At 39.7% G+C, this 24,343-nt stretch overlaps 2 protein-coding genes across 6 annotated transcripts; both read left to right on the plus strand.

Moving 5' to 3' along the window:
• Positions 1 to 211: 211 nt before the first annotated feature.
• LOC133509639 (RING finger protein 122-like) lies at positions 212 to 8,881 on the plus strand. Of its 5 annotated transcripts, none has more exons than XM_061836870.1 (8): positions 212 to 793; positions 2,825 to 2,971; positions 3,121 to 3,356; positions 3,946 to 4,102; positions 5,123 to 5,165; positions 5,258 to 5,299; positions 6,249 to 6,331; positions 8,032 to 8,881. In XM_061836870.1, exons 4-8 carry the CDS (start codon positions 3,993 to 3,995, stop codon positions 8,168 to 8,170), a joined length of 417 nt encoding a protein of 138 aa, XP_061692854.1. In that variant the 5' UTR covers positions 212 to 793; positions 2,825 to 2,971; positions 3,121 to 3,356; positions 3,946 to 3,992; the 3' UTR covers positions 8,171 to 8,881. The 5 variants fall into 5 exon arrangements, with proteins under 5 accessions (XP_061692854.1, XP_061692855.1, XP_061692851.1 ...); XM_061836871.1 differs by having other exon boundaries at positions 3,121 to 3,344; XM_061836867.1 differs by lacking the exons at positions 2,825 to 2,971; positions 3,121 to 3,356.
• A 1,199-nt stretch (positions 8,882 to 10,080) lies between these two features.
• Positions 10,081 to 24,006, plus strand: pcgf6 (polycomb group ring finger 6). The gene is made up of 11 exons (XM_061836865.1): positions 10,081 to 10,163; positions 10,667 to 10,745; positions 11,880 to 11,979; positions 13,535 to 13,631; positions 13,758 to 13,813; positions 13,919 to 13,978; positions 14,722 to 14,839; positions 16,513 to 16,540; positions 18,263 to 18,361; positions 19,166 to 19,252; positions 19,381 to 24,006. The coding sequence occupies exons 2-11, from the start codon at positions 10,683 to 10,685 to the stop codon at positions 19,429 to 19,431; spliced, it is 759 nt and encodes a 252-aa protein (XP_061692849.1). The 5' UTR covers positions 10,081 to 10,163; positions 10,667 to 10,682; the 3' UTR covers positions 19,432 to 24,006.
• The last annotated feature ends 337 nt before the right edge of the window (positions 24,007 to 24,343 follow it).

Consider the following 24,343-nt stretch of genomic DNA (forward strand, 5'->3'; position numbering starts at 1 on the left):
TGCATGTGAAGAATTTTGTTGTGTCACACAGCCTCCTTTGTGTTGTGCCTTCAGAGCAGGAATGCAGGTGAAGAGATGAGGAGCTGCTTTCCACAAGAACACCGAGGCTGCTTGCTTGGCTGGCTGTGTTGCTGCCATCCATGTCCCTTCCCTTTGTATCTCCATAATTGGCCACGGCAGGTTTCCACAGCCACAGAGGGAAAAAGCGACGTGGATATCTAAAACAGGAGAGAAGGAGGGAAAGGAGAGCAGAAAGGAGGGAGGGAGAGAGCCTTGTGACAATGTTTTGAGTGGAAAACGAAGCAAAAAGACAGGTACTGCTTATTAAAAGCTTCAAGCATTGCGGTGGATGGGAATGAAAAGATTCTCATTTTCTCACATGGATTCAACCTAAAAGACACATTTTGAATATTAAGCAGGACAAAGACATTGAACAACTGTAGGTTCCTCCCATTGGATTCCAGGAGGATGTTTTGGGCCACATTTTTTGGGTGAATTATCTCCAAGTACAAAGTAACTGGAGTACAAATAGGCAGCTAGTTATCCCAATGACTGAGAAATTGGCTGCCTCCTGACTACAAGAATTCAACTCATTTTACATGCCACATTTTATGCGGATTAATTTCTGTAAAAAGTGGACGCTGTAACTTGTTTTCCCCTGAATCAATCGCCATCAAGCTTTGAGAGGTACCCCCATTTTTTGGGGAATTACACTGGTCACTTTTCCCAATTTTCTGACCTTGACATCTGTCCCATCTATAACATTTCATGCAACCTTTCCAGTGGTGTAACGGTGAGTTTTTCTTGACTCGTTTCAATCTTTGCTCAGTGGTTATAGCAAAGCAGTTTATTATATTGTAATACCGTGGCAAAAGAAACACATTCACCTATTTTCAGCAAAGATCATCGTTGATTGACTAAATGGTGAAAGAAAAAGGTAACCAATCTTTAAAAGTTCAAGAGTCATTGTTTAACATCTCAAGAGACAACATTACTGTGACCTTTGTGAAGCATGTACAAGAGAAGTAGGGATACATCGCCCTACTTCAATTTGGCTCCTTCCATCCATTTTCAATACTGTGTATCCTGTTCAGTGCCACGGGTCAATTTGGTTCTAATTTTGAAATTGGACATAGGACACAATGCGTCAACGTTTGAAGAATATCACTTTATACGTTTGGTACTTCTGAAAAAGATGTCCTTAAAATCTGTAGGGCTGTTACACAATTGGCTGCGTGGTGGACAACTGGGTAGCATCTCTGCCTCACTGTTCTGAGGACTGGGATTCAAATCTGAGTTTGCATGTATTCCCTCTGCTTGTGTGGGTTTTCACCAGTTTCCTCCCACATCCCCCAAAACATGCATTTTAAGTCAATTGAAGACTCTAACTTGCTCTTAGTTCTTTATATGTGTTCTGTGGTTGGCTGGCGACCAGTTCAGGGTGCAGCTCACCACTAGCCCAGAGTCAGCTGGGAGAACCTCCATCATACCGACGACCCTAGTGAGGATAAGCGGTTCAGAAAATTATTGAATGTTACGCAATGAATGAAACTTAAAGTATAAATATAAAAATAAAACATATATATCATCTGGGAAGTTCTGAAAAAAAAAATTGTCATTTGACCCTTGAACCTCTCTTACGTCGGAAGAAATAAATATATTTCATGCTCCTGATGTCATACGGTTGTATAAGGATTGTGTGAAGATACTTGCAAAACACTGAAGGAAATATTGTGAGACTGAGTGAAAATGTAAAGCACAAGTTTTACCATTTTCATTTTCTTTGACTGGATCCAATTGTTGATCATTTTGGACTAAATTGTCCTCAGTTGTGAATATGAGCGTTAATGATTGTTATCTTAAGACTCTAAATTGTGTATAGATGTGAATGGTTGCTTGCTTAAGAGATCCCTTTGATTAACTGGTGACAAGTACAGGGTGTACTCTGTCTCTTGTCCAAAGATAGTCAGGATAGGCTGCAGCACGCCCGAGACCCTAGTGAGTATAAGCCGTACGGAAAATGAATGGATGTATGTTTTTATATGTGGCCCGTGGTGGCTGGTAATCAGTCCCTTTCTCTTAAAATCAGCTAGGATAGGTAGCAGTTTACTCATGACTCCGTTGAGGACAAGTGGGATAGTGAATGGATGGCTCCATGGGTCCCAGTGATGGCCACAGGAGAAACAGGATGATGACCATCGAACTTGAAATGAAACTCAATGGTAGAATAGCAGCAAATATACTCCACATGTCTCTGCCCAGTACCAATAAGTCAAAACTTATCGTCATAGAACCAATCGGCGGAACGGTGGATCAGCTGGAAAGCGTTGGCCTCAAAGTTCTGAGGTCCCAGGTTCAATCCTGGACCCGCCCGTGTGGAGTTTGCATGTTTACCCAGTGCCTTGCGTGGGTTTTCTCCGGGCACTCCGGTTCCCTCCCACATCCCAAAAACATGCAATATATATTGGACACTCTAAATTGCCCCTAGGTGTGATTGTGGGTGTGGCTGTTTGTCTCGATGTGCTCTGCGATTTACTGGCAACCAGTTCAGGGTCTACCCTGCCTCCTGCCCATTGACAGCTGGGATTGGCTCCAGCACTCCCGCAACCCCCGTGAGGATAAGCGGCTAAGAAAATGGATGGATGGGTAGAACAAATTTGAATATTCCTTCCCTCACTCCGCAATTTTATAACAGCATTTGCCACATGTCATCAAAAGGTCACAGAGTTGCATAACACTGAAGGATTTTTCAATGCTATTACACATACACATTTGTATGTATATATCCATCCATCCATTTTCTAAGACACTTTTCCTCAACAAGGGTCGCGGGAGCGCTGGAGCCAATCTCAGCTGCCAGCCAATCGCAGGGCACATAGAGACAAACAACAGTCGGACTCACAATCACACCTCCAATTAATGCATGTTTTTGGGATGTGGGAGGAAACCTGAGAACACCGGAGAATACCAGGTACGGGGAGAACATACAAACACCACACAGGTGGGGCCTTGATTTAAACCCAGGTCCTCAGAACTGTGAGGCCAAGGCTCTAACCACTTGCTCCACTGTGCCGCCCATATATATATTCATTATTTTTCCGTATTGCTTATCCTCTTTAGGGTTGCGGACGTGCTGGAGCGGCAATACACCCTGAACCGGTCGCCAGCCAGTCACAGGGCACATAGAAACAAAGAACCATTCACACTCACATTCACAACTATGGACAAAAAGAAGTCTTTAATTAACCTAACATGCATTTTTTTTTTTAGATGTGGGAGGAAACCTACGCAGGCCGGGTGAAAACATGCAAACTCTTCACGGACGAGATAGGATTTAAACACAGGTCTTCGTAACTGTGAGGCGGATATGATAACCAGTATTAATTCTCAAAATTGTCCTTTGTCTCCATCACTACAACGTCTTATTTTCTGTCTCGTTTTCTTTTTTTTTTTTTAATATATATTGTGCACCAGATTGTATCCTCTACTGGGGTGTTTTTGATCCGCTGGTGATATGTTTGGTTCTTCAATGCAGATAGCAGGATAGGCTCCTGGACACCTGTGGCCCTAGTGAGGATTAGTGGTACAGAAAATTGATGACTGGATGGTAGAAAACCATGTTATTGGTACCAGTGCACAGCTGGATTATGTTTTCTTTAGGTTAACTTCAACAAATTAAGTACTAAATTACCCTTGGCTCAACAGGGGAAACCTTTGTTGAATTAAAGTGTGAAGTGTTTTATTTTTGTTTGCTTATTTTTCAGTGGGTGGTTACTATTGCCCTTATATTGCTCAACAAAAATGGCAACCTTTTGATTCATGTTCTGAATGTTCTGTTTATGAGAATATATATAAAATGTTTGCCGTTTTTAGTACTGTTATCACATATGTTTTCTTTATTCAAATATTTAGCTTAGTTTTTTCTCTTTCCCGCCATGTTTTTAGGGTGTCGGTGTGACCTTGCATTGCAGAACTCGGACCCCTCCTGCAAGATGACGTCTGAAGAGCTCTTTCACTTGCCACTCAACGTCTACATCATCATTCTGGGCATTGGCCTTTTTATCCTAATGCTCAGCCTCATTTTCTGCTGCTACCTGTTCAGGTTTGTATGTGATTGTTGACAAGTCTCACATAGAAGTTGCAAGTGGTGTCAGTCATACTGAAGTACCCAATGACAAGCAATTCAACTGCATCATAAATTGGATAGTTAACCAAACATAACAGCCAAAGGAAATTCCTAAAGGAATTACAGTTGGGGCGGCATGGTGGAACAGCTAGCCTGGTGAGCATTGGCCTCACAGTTCTGAGGACCCGGGTTTAATCATGGCCCCCGCCTGTGTGGAGTTTGCGTGTTCTCCTCGTGTCTGCATGGGTTTTCTCTGGGCACTCCGGTTTCCTCCCACATCCCAAAAACATGCAACATTAATTGGACACTCTAAATTGCCCCAAGGTGTGATTGTGAGTGCGGCTGTTTGTCTCGATGTGCCCTGCGATTGGCTGGCAACAAGTTCAGGGTGTACCACGCCTCCTGCCCGTTGACAGCTGGGATAGGATCCAGCACTCCCCGCAACCCTCGTGAGGATAAGCAGCAAAGAAAATGGATGGGTGGAAATTACAGTTGGAATCCTTCTGATTTTGGTTTGTGGGAAAATAAAAATTAAACCTCGTCAAGACGTTTGTGACCGGCCAATAATTTAGAAAAACCTGCAAAGCACCAAATTGACTTTGTTTTATTATGTAATCTTCCAAACTCAGGCCATAAGTGACACAAGACGAAGAGTTTATTCACGCGCTAAACCCCAAAATATCTAACACCAAATATTCACTTCTAACATCTGTTCTGACCAATTTCTTTTTTATTCATCTTTTGTGGGGTGGAGGGATGAGAAATGCACCACGCCACGTAAAGTTGAATGGCGTGGTTCTTACATGAATTGGCCATTGTGTGAATTCCAGGACTGGTTGGAAGACTATCACTGCTGATTCATCAGGCATGTCGAGACATGCTGGGAGAATAACCGATATCCATCCCCAGAGTACTTCTGATATAATTTTCATGGCTCCGTATTACTATATAGGCCTGTAATTACATAAAAAAAAAAAAATGACATTTTTCTTACAGACTCAGGCGACAAGGTGGAAGAGAACACTATGGCTATAATGAGGTAACACAATAATAGAAGTGTCGTACTAGACCACACTATACATTATTAGTAATGTATGAAGAATGCATTCTGACATGCTTGCTTGGTGACAGGTTGTTCTAAAAGGAGCAGGGAAGAAACTGAGCCTTCTTGGGGTAAGTTCAGTATTGGGTGAATGGGTACCATCTTAAATCCACTTGGTCAGTCACATCAAAATTTAACAGTGTAGTCTTGGAAAAACTGCCCACCCCCCCCCCTGGTTTCTTCGTATCATAGTACAGGCAGTTTACAGTTTAAGTTAATTCATTAGTGACAGGCTCAAACTAGTTCCACGATGAAACCTGTATCCGTTGTAACATTTATCTTACTGGTATAAAGAGCTATATAACAAAATGTGAATAAAAAATAAAACAAGGAAAAAGTACTCATGCTTGGGAAACAAGAGTAACATGATTGTGTTGTGTAGAGTGACACTGTCACCATTTGGCATTTTATAGTTATTGTATCGTGACGCTGAATAAGACAAGAACATGCATCATGAGCTTTGTGATTACTGTACTTCGTCAATATACACATCAAAGACATGAATTCCCAAGATGATGGAAAATAGATAAGGTGCATATTTTCAGCAATTGTCAGCCCTTTTCCATTTGTCATTATTTTTTTGGCTACATGCTATTTCTGTTAGCATTAACTGGATACAAAAAATTCAACATGCAATTGATATTTAATTATCACACTGTATTCTCCATATTGAACTATATCAACTAGGTGTGTTCAAAATTTGCAATAAATTCCAGATTCTATGGTTGTTACTATTCCATTAGCTGCTCAGCGAAGTCTCATGAGATTTTCTGACATCACGTCTAATATCACACACAATGACTGTTAAACTTCCACGCGTGCTGTACTTTGGGAACATATTTTTCTTGAGTGTCTTATTTTAACTTTAATATTACCAAGTGTGTAACATCAATTAGTCACGACTCACAGAATGCATTAACTTGTGATTGCTGAGATAAAGTGGATCTAATATTAACACAAAGTATGATTCCATACAATAGGTAAAATCTGATTTTATAATATATTATTTTCTTCTTGTAGCAAACATGTGCGGTGTGTTTAGAAGAGTTTCGCAGCCGGGATGAGCTTGGAGTGTGCCCGTGTTCCCATGCTTTTCATAAGAAGTAAGTTTTCTCATTCTTACGTATTGGCACTTGACACAAAAACACAAATAAATGAACATTTCCCTATAAATTCACCTTCAAACTTTTGCAACTGACTTACAAAAAATCTTGACTAACGTGTTCATTGTAATAACAGTATAAGTTTCAGTGTATGGTGAAGAGGCTCAGCCATTTTGTCAGGGTGCGCTGGAGACAAAGAAGCAAATTCCTGACAGTGTGACCTCCTTGCATGTTTGAACAAGCACATGATTCCTACAACTGCAATCCCGTTTTGCCTTTTGATGTAGGACAGCGTTGAGAACATAACTCTTTCTCTAGATTAACATTGAGATTGTCATATTATACACTATAGACCCTGTCATTGCTCCACTCAGGAGTAGACAAACCAGTGGCGGCTGGTCACTCTGTCTGTGAGATCGACAGACTCAGGTCAAATCGTCAAGCAAGGGTTAAAAACGTATTTTTTTTCCTCATGCTTTTTAGATTTCCATTTTTAAATGCTATTTCTTTCACTGTGCACTGTTTTGATTTGACTTTTATTATTCTTGTTTTCTTCTGTTTTAAATGTTTAGAATTATGTAAAGCACATTCCGTTATCTTGTGTATGAAATGTGCTATATAAATAAATTTGCTTTGCTTTGTTTTGAGAGGGCGTTAAGATGGCGGTCCACCACTCAGATGAATCATCTTGGATCTGGCAAAAATTCCATAATGAACTACTGTGCTGTAGCTCTTCTTCAATGCAATAAATAGGACCAAGATGGGGCGCTACATTCCAAGGCCCTGAGCTGAGCGATTTGTCAATTGGCGAGAGCCGGATCTAATGTCGCCCCCATAGTTGAGGGGTCGTGCAATGTAAATACAACTCTCGATCAAAAACTCAAACTGAGATAGTTGAGACTACTGTGCAGTATTGGAAAATGAAACAGAGATTAAGTAATTCAGTGAAGGGACTTCAGAAAAGAACGCATTAGCAGAATAGCAGAACCTCAATGTGAAAAAGCACAGATGTAAACAGCACTCCATAGAAAGAAGAGACAGTCTTTGGAGACTAAAGCCTTATTCTTATTAGGTGCCTCCTTTTTCAGGGGTCAGGATCTGACCAAGCACAGATTAAGGGGATAGAGCTCATTTTGTATAATATATTAAATATATCATGAAGATATTTTTTTTCATTTCGTTAAATCACAGCGTGCCAGCCCTGTACTTCTGGGTTGGGGAAAGAAAGGCAAGCTGGGGAACAACAAATAAAAATGAATTTACCCTTTTATATACAGTATATTAAATCAAATTAACTAAAACTGGTAAATAACTAATTGCTAGCTTTTGTTCTAAAACTGGTTGTCCGACTTTATATGGTTTAAGTGTTGTTTTCAGAGCCATACATACACTACATAGCTTCCTATGATTGATAGGTTGAATAATTGTCATTGTTTAGGTGAATAATAGCTATCCATTTTCTCTGCTGCTTATCCTCACGACGGTCACAGGAGTGCTGGAGCCTATCCCAGCTCTCAACGGGCAGGAGGCAGGGTACACCCTGAACTGGTTGCCAGTCAATTGCAGGGCACATAGAGACAAACAGCCGCACTCACAATCACATCTAGAATAATAATTAGAGTTTTCCTGATCATATTCGTTTCATAGCAGTTTAAATGGCAAATCAGTGGTTAATGCTTGATTTGTTCTGTTTTTCTCAGGTGTCTACTGAAATGGTTAGAGATCCGTAGTGTCTGCCCCATGTGCAACAAGCCAATATGTCGCCTCCAACCTGGACCTTCATCAGCTGCTGAGCAGCCACAGGGTCTCCTGGAGGTCCGCGAGGGACCGCAAATATGATTGGCACTACCTGTCATCTCCAGTAGATCACAGCTGTTATTTCAACCATCCAACAGACTACTACAGTTCCATTTTTATGTATGACAAATCTTATGGCAGAAGGACTTATTCGAATGTGAGTCTCTTCATTCATAACTGTTCAATAACTGTTTATAAACGTGGAGTAAAAACATTGTACAAAAGCCATTTTCTTCAAACCTTCAGAGAAAAAGTGCAATTTTCTAAATGTCAGATAGGCCGCATGCCCTGAAGACGACAGTTCTCTACTCCTTACTGGCTGATATGCTTTTCTAAAACAGCTCCACCACAGTCACACTCAGGTCACTGGGCACATCACAACTTTATGCGTTCACTTGTCTTTTGAATTTGTGCGGCACAGAAGCCAAATAAAAAGCTCTTGTACAATCACACGCTCTTCTCCTAAGTGCAAAATTGTACAATGCTTGTACAATGTTTATTGTAAAAACTGACCTTTATGGTGGAGGTTAAGCTCATGTGGAAGAAAAAGTGTAACGGTAATAGATTTTTTAATTAACGTATTTATGAATTTGGGGAAAATGTTCAGAGTTAGGTCATCACATTCAATCTCATGTTAAAGAGTAGAAAGTACACACTTGAACTGGAGAAGCCGTATCAAACGTATGGACCGGTATGTATATATGTACATGTATGTATGTATGTATAGTGAAAATTAAAATTACTGGTGATGGATGGGTTTTGTTTTTTGAGAAAATTCTATAGATGCAATCTATACGTTTTTTTTTTTTTTGCTCCTTTTGGGTCACATTCTTTGTTACCTAAATCATGGAATTTGAATTTCAGCACAGCGGTGTAGTGGTTAACACAATTCAGGGTTTTCATTTCTGCTTTTGTCTTCCTGTGTGGAGTTTGGGCAAGGCTCAGCTTTCATTAGGTATCACTCACATTTATGATCCAGTGAGTGATGGGGCTGATATGTATAGGGACAAGCACGACAACAGGTTTCCCTGCCAATTATGTGATCAAATAAATAATTTCTTAATTTAAAATTAACCAACGTTTCAGAGCCACTCATAAGAGAAAATCCAGGCACCGGACTAAATGGAAGCGCCATCATTTCAAAACCAAAAACGTAAGCACAGACAGAGCATGCATCACTGCCTACGTGTTAACCTGAGAGAGAAAGGGGTAATTTCTGGCTATAATCGTTAAATGGTAGTCACTTCATACATAAACATGATCAACGGAATCAAATTTATGTACAGTGTGTATGGAGGTCAGTATATATGTAGTATGAATGTATAATGCAGGTTAAATAAATGGCTATTCTTGATATGTGGAATAAAATTGTGTACACTTGTGGGTCATCTGTAACTGTGGAATCTGATCCTGATCATCCTGATGATGCCCCCAAGGTGAAGAAAAAGAATTAGACCTAAAATTGACCCTTGGGGAAACCCCATTCCATTTTATGCATTCTGGAAGATTATGATTCCATATCTACAAATAGACTTGAACCAATTGAAAATAGTACATGAGATCAGGTTTAAAATATTTCGTTCTACTGTATCAAAGGCGGCACTGAGATCCAATAGAACCAAGATTGTGAGTGCCTACCCTCTCAATATATGGCTATCTTTCACTGCCGAATCCCGTAACAGCAAAAACATTTTTAAAAATTGCGACTCTAGTAGGGACAGACTAACTTCGGACCCTCTGGAAAAACGTTCTTGTGAAAATTCAAGCCGGAAGCACGACTGAGTGAGTCTCAAGCTAGCATTATGTGGCTCGTTCTCGAGCGTTTCTAGGCAGGACACGCCCTGCTTCAAAATTACTGGCTCCAGTACACACACCGCTGCATTATGATTGGGTGGTGTATCTACTTGCTTTCAGACGTGGAAACAATGACTTTAGTGTGGCAGCTACTCATACGAAGCCATCCTAAACCACGTCAAGACCCAAACCTACCCCTGAAACCGACCAGAATAGGCTTCTTTATTTTGATTTCGTCCAAGTATGATGCATGTTTGGGATAGTAACGGGACAAGCCGAAAGAAACTTACTTTACATGTGCGTAGCCGGCCCTTCCCGCGAAGGAGGAGCGTCGTGCCGAGAAACTGAGTGGGAATCGTAGTCACGCCTCTCCCCGTTGCCCGGGACGCTGCGAACAGTCGTGAAACTACGAACTCCACGTGTTGATTTGTTGTCGACTTACTTCGACTAAATATTGTTCTTTAGCGGACTGAGACAAACACTTCGCGTACTTTTAAGATTATTTGCTAACAGCAGCTAAGGTGCCACATCCAATTTACGTCTGGATAACTATTCACAAGTAGAGTAGTAAGCTAATGCTATCGAGCCACACTAGATGCGGCGCAAGTTGACGGGCATACTACTCGTAGTGTAAAGCTACAAGTTGTCTACTCTTTTTTTTTTTTTTACCCCCTTTTCTTTTTATCTAGATTAAAAACGCAGACGACGCACTGTTACGTTTTTTTTTTTTTTTGCTAACCGCAGGTGGTTGATTTTGAGAATGTCATCGCCTCCATGCGGTACCACCAGTCACAACGTGTTATCGAGCTCCGATTCAGAAGAGGTAACCATTTGTTATCGAGGATAAGTTAACAACAAGCGCTTACTCGTTTGAGCTTGTCTACCTACTCCTAAAAGTCGCTTTAAGTCAATAATATGAACTGCAATTTTTTTGCAATATTAGTTTAAAAATATTGACTGACAGTCCTGAGTAAGAGTAGGATAAATCAGGTTGGAAATAATTCAAAATTATTGATTTTTTTTTAAAAGGATGATTGCAGACACACAGCAGACAACCAGATGTTTTCAAGACGATTTCCAGTTATGGCATTAAAACCATATAGTATAATTTTCTATTGACAAATACTTATGAAAGAAACTTACGAATCTTTAAAACAGGTGAAAATGCACACATTTCTGTTCAAAATATTCATAATAATTGAGAATTTTTAAGTCACTTTTCTTTTTTTTAATCGGAGTTTCAAACTTTCATAATTTTCTTCATCTTTGTCCTATTTTTGTAAGGTTGGGAAGCTTGCTAAAAACAGAATAAAACAACCTGTAATAATCCACCCATCTATTTTCTTCACTGCTTATCCTTATGAGGACTGTGGGGAGTGCTGGAGCCTATCCCAACTGTCAACGGACAGGAGGCGGGGTACACCCTGAACTGGATGCCAGCCAATCGCAGGGCACATCGAGACAAACACCCGCACTCACAATCACACCTAGGGGCAATTTAGAGTATCCAAATAATGTTGCATGTTTTTGGAACGTGGGAGGAAACCGGAGTGCCCTTAGAAAACCCACACAGGCACAGAGAGAACATGAAAACTCCACACAGACGAGTCCGGGATTGAACCCTGGACCTCAGGACTGTGAATCCAACGCTTTACCAGCTGAGACACCGTGCCGCCACCTGTAATAATAATGCACTTAAAGTAATAATAGAAAACCTAGGGTCCACATTTACAAAATAATGGTCAAGAAATAAACAACGCAGACGGCAGTCAACTGATGGGGTGGGGTTTAATTTGGCACTCAAACATGCTTAGGAAAAAATAAATTAAGAGGTAATAATGAACAAACACTCCATAAGTTGTTAGATCAATTAGGAAGAAGTAAATAGACACTCCAGAATCAGGGTTGCTAGACTGACTGAGCATTTGATTTGATGTTATCATTTTGTGATCTACAGCCCAAGCTCCCCCTTAATCAGTTCTACCCATACATCCGATGTGGCCTCTGCTGTGGCTTCCTCATTGATGCCACCACCATCACAGAATGCTTACACACATGTAAGTAGATCCCAAAGTTGTATTTTTGACTTTGTCTTCCTAGAAGCAATGTGCCAAGTGGCCACCATCCTGATTGAAACCCTCCCCCTAAAAAAAAATAATCATGGAATGAGAGATTCGAATGCATCAAAAATCCTCCATCACAAATAAATTATTGAAAAAAGACTGAAAGTACATGACCCATTCTCCCTACTCACACTGCTTTCCTGATGAATAATTTAAGTTGTTTTTTCGGACAAGTAGTCACACAGAAATGTTGGTCATTTTTAGGGGGTCATTTTAGAGAACACTGGAATTTCAGACCCTGAGAGTTAAATGATGGATATTTTTGACTGCAAATTGTCAGCTAATCTGGATGAGTACCAACCTTATTTGCCAGTTTAGTATATTCCCTTAAACTCAAAGTACATACTTATCAGGAGGCCACAGACAAAACAGTAGCTGGCTTTTTGTAGTGACAATGAAAGTGTAACTGAGTTATGGAACCATAAAAGAATATACTGTATGATAAAAAAATGGGGATGTCCTGATCTGACTTTTTCACTTATTATTACAGCCACTGTTATACCACTCTTATACAAGCACCATGCTCCATCCCAGTACTTTCATCCAACACCGCCATGACAAAGTGCAGATCCCATGTGATCACAACAACAGGTTACTAAGGTGTTAACGTAATAGCAAGGACTAAATGAGTGAATATTGCTTGCTTAAATTAATTTACTGACACTCCAGTTTAAGTTCACTGTAAAATTAAACTCACATAACAAAAGACTTACATCTATTGAATGTTTAAATACAGTGCAGCGAAAATGTATTTGCCGCCCTCCTGATTTTTTTTTTGCACATCTATCACACACAAAGGTTTCAAATCATCGAACCAATTTTAATATCACTCAGAGAACCCGAGGAAATACAAAATGCAAATTTCAAATGATGACTCAAGTTATTAAGGCACAAAAACTATCAATGATGTTGATGATAACAACAGGCCAGCAGTGAAGCATGGTGGTGGAAGTGTGATGGTCTGAGGCTGCCTTGCTGCCTCTGGACCAGGACAACTTGCAGCCATTGATAGGCCATTGATAGAACAATTCATTTTACTGTGTACCAGAAAATCCTGAAGGAGAACGTCCGGCCATCAGTTCATGCCCTCATACTCCATCGCTCTTGGATCACGCAGCAGGACAATGATCTCAAACCTTTGAATGGCTCAAAAAAGACCAGTATATATGGTCTAAAAAAGTGCTTTAATGTAATGGACGATCAACTATATCGGAATACTTTTGAAACTTATTTGAGGGACTGTATTTCCAGTATTGTATAAGAAAAAAATGCTGGGGTAAGAAGCAAAATTTACATGCAGCATAAGCCGAAATCTATTCGTGGTGGCCAAAATTTACTTGTGGGAAACCTTGCATTCATCATAAAACTTAGTGAAGAGGTATATAAGCAGATCATTTATTAATGTTGTTGTTAAATCACTGAAATACATACCCGAACCTGTATTGTCAGGTTAAAGATTTCCAAATCTTTTGTCTCTGTGTTTTCCTAGTTTGCAAAAGTTGCATTGTGAAGCATTTTTTCTACAGCAACAGATGTCCGTCATGCACAATTATAGTCCACCAAACACAGCCTCTTTACAATATCAGGTATTTATTTTTTGGTCTTGTACTTTCTTATGTGCAATATAAAATATGGATTCAAATGAATTGATTTGGCATATAATTGGTCAATAATGTGTATAATCTTTTCATGTAAAATTTGTCTTCTAACAGGCCCGACAGGCAATTGCAGGATATTGTGTACAAAATGATCCCTTTCCTGGAGGAGTGTAAGCATTGTATATAGATGTCTGAGAAACACGTGTTGTGACATTTTTTTCACTGTTCATTTTTTTTTCATTTCCGACCGAAGCTTTTAATGGTTTATATTGCAGTTGAAAGGGAGCAAATGTGTAACTTCTACAAAAAACGAGGGCTTGGAATCCCCAAATCAGGTAAAGTTATTTTTCTATAAATCGTAATAACACAAGACATACAAGACAAAAGAGTCAGCCCCTTTGAAAAGTAAAAAAAAAAAAAAAAATACAATTCCGACTGAAGACAACCGTTTTTCAGAATGTTGATGGCATGTTTTGTTAGGGACTTCCAGGAAAATTCATTTGAACACAATATAGACCAGGGGTGCTCACACTTTTTCAGGATGCGAGCGACTTACAAAATAACCAAGACAAAAAGATCTACCCAGTAAAAAAATGTGAAACAGGCGATTATTTTCAAATGCATAAAAACTGTGCCAAACAAATATAAGCGTTCATCTGAGATAACACGCTGTGGCGACCCCTAACGGGACCAGCCGAAAGAAAAAGAAGAAGATTGAGGATTCTTTGTATATAAAATGTATATTGATGTACCTTGCATAACCAAATGAGCCAATATAGCAAAACATGCATAATAGTTAAAAAAAAATGCATGATTGGACTCCTTCATCTTAAATATTGGGATCTAATACAAGAGCTGTGTTTAAAAATATAATATAAAAATTACAATTATAATAATGCTTAGTTTTCATTCTCCATGTCAGATGGGAATGATTGAGGTTGTAGTTTGCAGTAGTGTAATGAGATGAATGTTATTTTTGCCTTGTTTTGCTGAAAGCTGAGAAAGTAGTCGTAATGTCGTGGATGTTATACGATATGCTGCACATATTGATTTTCTTTTTTTACCCTCTCCATGGCAGTGGGGGTCTCCAGTGCAGCTCCTTCAGGGTTGAAAAGGCAGAAGAAGGATTCCATGCCTCAGTGCGTGCTCAACATTCCACCTGAGCTGGATGTGTCGCTGTTGCTGGACTTTGTCGGGTGAGTCACTTTGACTTGGTTTGGTAGCGTTGTGTTCATTATTATTCTCAATTCACTGTACTTTTCATGGTGTAAATTGACTCAAATTAAATGTCAAAACTAATGAATTGACAATAGCAAAATATTATTTAAAATGTGACAATTTTGGAATTTAATTGCTGTCATGAGGGAGAGTATGTTTAATTGGAGGTTCCACTTTAAAGGTCTAATCCAGAGGACCTGTATTTTATTTGTCTATCCTACAAATGTAGCTAAAATTTCAAAAAAAAAAAATTAAAAAATTCTCAACACAACAGAAATGAAATAAATTAGCGTTAAAGTCAGTCTCAAGATTTTGTTTGAAATGTCACTTAGATTCGGCAAGTTCCATAACTCCCTGGAATGTGACATCACATCCAGACAAAATTTAGCCAGAGAGTGAAAAAGCTAGCAAAGATGGCGAGGAAGTGTGTTGTATATGGCCGTTCTGTGTCAAACGCTGACGGAGTCAGCTTACATGAATGGCCGAAAGATGAACAGATAGGCAGGTTATGGACCAGGTTTTACCAATGAAAGTGGACAGTAATATGTTCCAAGCATTTCACGGAGGACCGCGTTGAAAACCCGGTATAGCGTTCACTTGGCTTCGGTAGCAAGTAAGTACGTACATGTTCAATTTTTTAGTATTGACAAGTATCTACCTCGTTTTAAATACAAGTACAATAGCGATACAGATACAGTATATGTGCCAGCTAATATCCGTATCCATGGGAGGTGACGAAATTTCGACACTGTATAAAGTTAGCGTACTGTTGACGCTGAAGTCTTCCTGAAATTCGACTACGACAGTGTGTGCATTATTTAAAATACGGGCTAAATGCATGGAAATAACGCAACGAATGGGCTATAAACATGTGATCTTTAAACACAGAATGATACCGAAGGTTTCGATTTTTGTTTTACACCCACTCAGTCTTTAGTACAACAACAACAAACGACTCACTGTTGTGTGCAAACAACATCAGACGTTTAAACGTGTTTGAATTAGATCATTTCATCAACGAGGTGGAGATGGATTTCTTGACCAACCAGTATGTGTTTTGGGTGCAAAGTTTCACGTCAACTTCGTCAGGTCTTGCTGAATCCTGTCCTTGTGTTGCATTTGTCAACTCAGGTTCGAACATATATGGTTTAATTACACTGGCATGGGATGTTTATCGAACATGAGAAGAATAAGAAAATTCCTCCTCTTCAGTTCCTCTCTCTTCCACAGAGCATTCCTTAAAAACTTTTTCATAACTGCTTTCTATCTCGTCTAGATCCCACTCGCATCATGTATGATTGTCTGTGTAGGAAGCCATTGTGTTCACTAGGGTTATCTTGGCGTGACCTCACACAGCAGCAGCTTCTACAGAGCCTCGGTTTGAAACAGCCATCGGAGGCATTCTGATTCCAAAAAAATGTGCAATTTGGCGCGGATTTATTTTGTTCCTGTTGTGTTGAGAATTTTAAAAATATTTTTTAATGAAAAATTAGCTACGTTTGTTATATAAATGAAATCTAGGTACTCTGGATTAGACCTTTAATCTATTTTCAGTGAAGTTCCACAGACGTGCCACCAGATGGCACTGTTTCTCATGCTGACAGCGAAAAAACAAAATGGACTGAGTTCCAGTATTTTTTTTTTCTTTCAGGGCTGAAGAGGGGATAAGCAGTTACAAGGTAATTATTTGACATCCTCGGGGCTTTGTCAAATCGAAACCAACATTTGCAATAATCTTGAAAGCAAACCTATAAAGTGGCTGAACTACAATAGACCCCTTCCAAGTTTGTCCCTCCAATTCAGGTACAAACATCAGAACTCACAGTTCTGCCAAAGTTAATTTGATTAATAATACAATTAGAATTTTTAAGTTCATTTTTTAAAAACCCAGATTGGATATAGATTTATTTCAGCGAATAATGAAGCATTTAAGCATGTAATGAGAACTTTTTAAAAAAAATTCTAACTGGAGTGAACAAAACTGGCCACTGCTACTAATAGTACTGTTTATTCCATGAGTGATGTTATCCACTACAACAGCACTGGCTGGAACTTTAAACTTTCTATAAGTCTGGCTCACAGGTGAAAGTGTAGCTTTGCCAATGGTATCTGGTTAGCGAACAATGTCGTGGATTGAAAAAAAAAATGTATCATCGCAAACATCACAAACATGGACATATTTCCAGAAATAACATATTCCATTTCACTTGTCCTCAGTTGGGTGCAGGCAAGCTGGTGCCCATCTCAGTTGACTCTGAGACTCTCTGTAAATTGCAGGGTACGTGTAGAAAAACACCTGCAGGCAATTTTGAGTCTTCAAGTCCCCTATCATGCATGTTTTTGGTATATGGGAGGAAACGGGAGTACCCGTAGAAAACCCACAGAGGCACTAGGAGGACATTGCCAACCACTTGTCCACTGTGCAACCCCCAAAATAACGTTCAATTTAATTGAGGTTGTCAGATGAGGACAAAAACAAGGAGAGAGGCCCAGAGATGTCGCCACAAACTTCCAATTGTCTTCATGTGATCAAATCACCCATTAATGACTCATTAAATGTACATTAGCACAAGCCCAACAAATGCACAAATGCTGCATCATCTGGCTCCATTTTGCATTTCCTCTCTACTCTACTTTTTGTATCTTTTGTGTTGTTGTGAGCTCTTTTAACATTTAGCAGCGAAATTGTGTTGCATAATCACAATACAGTATTGCCAAAAGTATTCGCTCACCTGCCTTGATGGAGATATGATATGAATTTAAGTTTAATATAATTAATTGGACCACCCTCTGCAGTTATAACATTTGAATTCTTCTGGCAAGGTTTTCCACTATGAGCGTATTTTTGGGAATGTATGACCATTTTTCCAGAACTGCATTTGTGAGGTAACACAGTGATTTCAGACGAGAGGTCCTGGCTCGCATTCTCCGCTTTAATTAATCCCATTGTTCCATAGTGTTGAGGTTAAGGTTGTGCAGGCAGTTCCACTTTGTCCACATCAGACTGTGATCCATATTTTTATGAACCTTGGCTTGTACACTGATGCACATTAATGTTGGAACAGGAAGGGACCATATCCAGACAGTTCTCACAAATTTAAAAAAAATCCCAAATATTAACCCCTGAGCTCCAGTGAAAGGAACTCTGAATGCTTTGGTATACCAAGAGATGTGGGACACTCAGTTTGGGGATGGATGTCCGAAAGCAGAAGTCACATTCAGCGTGTCAGAATAGAATTCTGTCTTAGATATTTGCAAAACAAAGCTGGGATAGGCTCCAGCACTCCTGCTACGCTTGTGAGGATAACCGGCTCAGCTAATAAATGGATGGATGTCATGAATTTCAGATTTTTTTCAGTATATTTTATACACACACAAATCTATACTTCATCACTCTCCAGCCACTAGAAAGGCGCTATGTGCGTGTGTCGGGTGATGCCACCATTCGCCACGTGGAGCTGTTCATCAGGAAGAAGATGGAACTCAGCCCAACTTGCCAAGTGAGTGAGCCAAGCTCATTAACATGCTTAATCAGTCACCTTGAATTGTGGTTTTTGCTTCAGCTGAGGTCAGCAGAGACGTACTGTAGTGTCTCAGGTACAAGAGAACATTGCATTGGAAGTACAGATTTTTTTTCTCTCTTCAGTGATTTAACTGTGATCTCTCACAAATTTGGGAGCCACCATTTTTTTTCCATTTCCTGAGATTAGGCAACAAGCAGCAAATCGTGTTGAAAAAAGTATGCTTCTAAGCGCCACCATTCAAGTGACATCCGAGTAAACTTTTAAATCAAGTTCTGACATAAATGCAGCCAAGCTGACTTTGATTGCTAAGAGTCAAATATAAGTAAGGTAAAAAGTCAGTTGAAGAGGTCAGTTATGACATTCATATCCTAAGGCCCTCATTGATGACTGGAAATACCCTACTGTCACTTTAACCTAACCCTTCTCTTGCCATCCTATTTTGTCACTGTTATGCATTTTATCCCCTCAATTTAAAACACTTCTCAGGCATCTTAATATGGTGTTTGTGATGTGTTTGTCAAAGTACCCTAATAATCAAGAATTATTGTACATACTATATTACAGCGCAGGTCTACTGAAGTGCAGTAATGAACAATAACATTTGTAAGAGTACTTTTAAGGCAGAAAGGTGTGAGGCTAATCACCATATTTTAGTTCACCTGTGGGATAAACTAAGCACCCTTTGATTTTGTTGCTTTACATTGCCTTGAGGCCTCAAGTACACATATGGAACCATGTACTCTGTGTGCGTGTGTATAATATTAATATTCTGTCTTGTAGGTAGATGTGGTTTGTGGAGATAATCTCCTGGATCACTATCAGTCACTGAAAGATGTGCAAAATTCTGTGGGAGCAGAGGCCTTGCAGGTAAGCACCATTATTTACTACAGCTCCATTTCTGTGGTAGACTGGCGTGGTTTTACCCGCTATTTCAATAAACCAAAGTGGATTTTTCTGCTAGAAAAAGCAAAGTGAACTTTTTTTTCCTCCCACAGGATGGTCTGCTGGTGCTGCACTTTGGTTTGGTCCTGTCCTGTCTGTCTTGAAAGGAATGAATGGACTGTTTGAGGGTCTTGCATACTTTTTGTAAGGCAGAATTTCTTCTTGTCCTTATCACTTTTCAAAAATGTTCTTTGTCAAAATGTTATAAAACTGCAAATTGACTGAACCAATTTACTACGAACGGCAATGTGATGGACTTCTTTGAGACAATTTTCAGAACATTTCTATTACTGTGCTTGCTGGACACAGCTGTTTTATATTTTTTAGAAACAGTGCACAGTTGGATAAATGTACAGTTTGGTTTTCTAGCATGAACTGCCTCTTTAAGGTCACACCACAGCATCTCAATTGCATTTAAATCCAGACTTTGACTTGGCTACTCCAAAACGTTATTTTGTTTATTTTTTGGTGGACTTGCTGGTGTGTTTCAAATCATTGTCCCGCTGCACAATCCAAGAGTGCTCCAGTTTGAGTTCACAGACTGATGACTGGACATTCTCCTTCAGGATTTTCTGGTACAGAGTAGAATTAACTGTCCCATCCATCACAGCAAGTTGTCCTGGTCCTGAGGCAGAAAAGCAGCCCCAGACCATCATGTCTGCCATCATGCTTCACTGTTGGCATAATGTTCTTTTTTTCATTTATGCCAGATGTAATGGGCTCACACCTTCCAAAAAGTTTAATTTTTGACTCATCAGTCCACAGAGTGTTCCTCCAAAAGTCTTGAGCATCATCAAGATGTTTTTTTGGCAAATATGAGACGAGCCTTTGTATTCTTTGCTGACAGCAGGGTTTTTTTGCCTGGGAACTCTCCTTTTTTAGCTAGTGTCTTTCTTATGGTAGAGTCATGAACACTGACCTTAACTGTGGCCAGGGAGGCCTGCGGGTCTTTCGATGTTGTTCGAGGTTCTTTTGTGACCTCCTGGATGAGTCGTCGTCTCACTCTTGGAGTAATTTTAGTTGCTTGTCCACTCCTGGGAAGGTTTCCCACTGTTCCTAGTTTTCTCCATTTGTGGATAATGGCTCCGGCAGTGTTTTGCTGGAGCCCAAAGCCTTGGAAATGGCTTTGTAACCTTTTCTAGACTCACCTTTCCCAAATTTGTGGTAAGTCACAGTGACTTTGTGATTTAAAAAGGGGAGATAATTACAGTGCTTTATGAAAGCATTCGGCCCCCTTAAACTTTTCAACCTTTCGCCACGTCAGGCTTCAAACATAAAGATATAAAATTTTCACATTTTGTCAAGAATCAACAAGTGGTACACAATCATGAAGTGGAACAAAATGTATTGGATATTTTATACTATTTTAACAAATAAAAATCTGAAAAGTGGGGTGTGCAATATTATTTGGCCACTTTACTTTCCTTTCAGTGCAGCAAACTCACTCCAGAAGTTCTGTGAGGACCTCTGAATGATCCAATGTTGCCTGATGATGATAAATAGAATCCACCTGTGTGTAATCATGTCTCCATATAAATGCACCTGCTCTGTGATAGTCTCAGGGTTCTGTTTAAAGTGCAGACAGCATCATGAAGACCAAGGAATACAGCAGGCAGACTCGAGATACTGTTGTGGAGAGGTTTAAAGCCGGATTTGGATACAAAAAGATTTCCCAAGCTTTAAACATCTCAAGGAGCACTGTGCAAACAATCGTATTGAAATGGAAGGAGTATCACACCGCTGCATATCTACCAAGACCCGGCCGACCGTCTAAACTTTCACCTCGAACAAGGAGAAGACTGATCAGAGATGCAGTCAAGAGGCCCGTGATAACTCTGGATGGACTGCAGAGATCTACAGCTGAGGTGGGAGAGTCTGTCTATAGGACAACTATCAGTCGTACACTCCACGAATCTGGCCTTTATGGAAGAGTGGCAAGAACAAAGCCATTTCTCAAAGATACCCATAAAAAGTCTTAAAATTTGCCACAAGCCAACTGGGAGACACACCAAACATGTGGAAGAAGGTGCGCTGGTCAGATGAAACCAAAATTGAATTTTTTGCCCACAATGTAAAATGATCTGTTTGGCATAAAAGCAACACAGCTAATCACCCTGAACACACCATCGCCACTGTCAAACACGGTAGTGGCAGCCTCGTGGTTTGGGCCTGCTTTTCTTCAGCAGGGACAGGGAAGATGGTTCAAATTGATGGGAAGGTTTAAAGGAGCCAAATACAGGACCATTCCGGAAGAAAACCTGTTGGTGTTTGCAAAAGACCTGAGACTGGGATGGAGATTTATCTTTCAAGAGGACAATGATACAAAACCAGTGATGAAAGTCGTCCGGATTTTTAGATTTTCATGAAAATTGCTCTGGAAAATTGAGGAAAAATTCCTTAAAATTAATCCGGATATTAGTTGACAACATTGAACGAACATGCGTTTGAGTTCATTGTTTGCTTTCATTAGCGTAGGCACTAACACTAGTAACAGTAACGCCCCTCCCCTTGCATTCTCTCATGATGTTGCCTATTTTGTGTGGTCTTGACATTAATTTACGTGTTTATTTCATAAACGTTGTTAACTAAACAAGTCTGCTCCAAAACAACCGCTATTCACCCGGAAACAGGAAATGCAAGTTAACCGTACTGAGCATGTACGGAGCAAGTACGAAAGCGCATGTTCAGAACTGCTTCACGTAATGGGAGCGCATTTACGTCGACAGTCATCAACATCATGAGGCATGTCAAAGGAAATTCAGTTACACCAGGGGTGCTCATTGCGTCCATCGCGAGGCAGTGTGACGGCGTAAAAAACAAAATGAAAAAAAAAAAACAGACTATCATCCACCTCGTCTCTTTATTTAGGCGTGGCCAATACGTCGAGTGCATATGCACATAAAGGCGTGTTCTAGCAAGCCGGCCTCCTATTTACGGCAGTCCCGTAGTGCGTGCCCCCTCCCCCCTTCCCCAACAATACGTCACGATTGCCGACAGGAATGTTTGTTCCAATGTATCGCTAGCATGTTGCCACGAATGCCGATTCCCCAGTGCTCACATCTGTATTTTCAGGAATTTTCACGAAATTCCACTTTCATCTCTAAAAACATAAAGCCAATTGTACAATGGAATGGTTCACAAATAAACGTATCCAGGTGTTAGAATGGCCAAGTCAAAGTCCAGACCGGAATCCAATCGAGAATCTGTGGGCAGAACTGAAGATTGTTGTTCACAAACGTTCTCCATCCAACCTCACTGAGTTTGAGCTGTTTTGCAAGGAAGAATAGGCAAGAATTTCAGTCTCTCGATGTGCAAAACTAATAGAGAAATACCCAAAGCTACTTGCAGCTGTAATTGCAGCAAAAGGTGGCGCTACAAAGTATTAATGCAAGGGGGCCGCATAATATTGTGCGCCCCACTTTTCAGGTTTTTATTTGTTAAAAAAGTTTAAAATATCCAATAAACTTCATTCCACTTCACGATTGTGTCCCACTTGTTGTTGATTCTCTACACACAAAAAAAATCATTTTATATCTTTATGTTTGAAGCCTGAAATGTGGCAAAACGTTTAAAAGTTCAAGGGGGCCGAATAATTTCCAGCTTTCCACAGAGGGTCAGAAAAGTTTTGATGTTTTTGTGCCTTAATACAGTGGTACCTTTACTTACAAACGTCTCCAGTAATAAAAAATTCAGGTTATGAAACGCCTCCTGGGAAGAATATTGTCTCTAGTTACAAAGGAAAATTCAGGATACGAAAGGAAATAATGGGTGCTGGATTCGCAGCTCCCAAATTCCACCAAATGTAATCATCCTGTATCTTGGTTTGTGTGTCACGATAGAGCTGCTCTCCCATTGGCTATTGCCGTAGCATCTTCCTGGCATCCCATTAGCTAGGAGGGATGTCAATTTATACCCATGATCAATTGTCACCAAATCATGCTTGTGCTGTCACACGTTAGCACACATTGTTTTTTTTTCCTGTTTTTTGTTTACTCATCTTTATTCATCATGGGCCCCAAGAAACTTTAGTGGAATTAAGTTGTGTGCGTGTGCCATCCGTACTTATGTTTTCTTTCAGCTGTCAAACGGCCTCCTACGCCCTCCCCCACGATTCCTTTTTCTTGTCACTCAAACTTTTCTTCGCATTGTCACCCAATGGCAAAGGCAAATAAACGTAATTTTTATTATTCTTTACATTATGTACTTTGAATGCTCATTTTTAGTGGGGGGGGGGGAGGCTTGGAACGGATTAGGCTATTTATATGTAAAAAGCGTTTCTACTTACGAAAAATTTCAGAACAAATTAATTTTGTAAGTAGAGGTAACACTGGAAATTGAATCGTCATTTGAAAGCTGCATTTTGTATTTCATTGGGTTGTCTCTGAGCGATATCAAAATTGGTTTGATGATTTGAAACCTTTGTGTAATACTTTTCACGGCACTGTATTTTTGGGAATTTTTGTAGCACAGATTGACATTAGAAATTGCAAAAGTCACTCAAGTCCAATAACTGTCAAAGATTTGTAAGCATCCTTTAGAGCTACACTATCTTAAGCAGAACCTTTTTGTTGTTGATTTTTTTTTTCCCAACAATTTAAGTTTTGTACCAGATACGTGATCAGGCAGATGTCTCTTACTTGTAGTTGTTGACTTTTTTTTGTACATGTTTAGGGATATGATTGCACAATAAAGTTGAAATTAAGATCTGTGAAGAAGTCTTTTATCGGGTTTGATAAAATGTTTGCTATTAGTGTCATTACTCAGAAGGAAAATATTTAGTATTCAACTTATTACCTTTTGTTTTTTTAATCATTCCTCTATTTACTGTCTTTCCTTTAACTTTAAGTTAAACAATTGAACTCTTAGCTGCCAATTAAAAAAAAAAAGTCTGTGAGCCATTCTGTGCTGTTATGTAAATTGAGCTACTTTACTTACAATAATATTTTACCCACAGTTTCTCTACCCATAAAGTGATAAATTAGGCTACTGGCACGCTGGAGTAAAGTGTCTGTACAG

Source organism: Syngnathoides biaculeatus, chromosome 12 (assembly GCF_019802595.1).
Source record: "Syngnathoides biaculeatus isolate LvHL_M chromosome 12, ASM1980259v1, whole genome shotgun sequence".
Classification (NCBI taxonomy): Eukaryota; Metazoa; Chordata; class Actinopteri; order Syngnathiformes; family Syngnathidae; genus Syngnathoides; species Syngnathoides biaculeatus.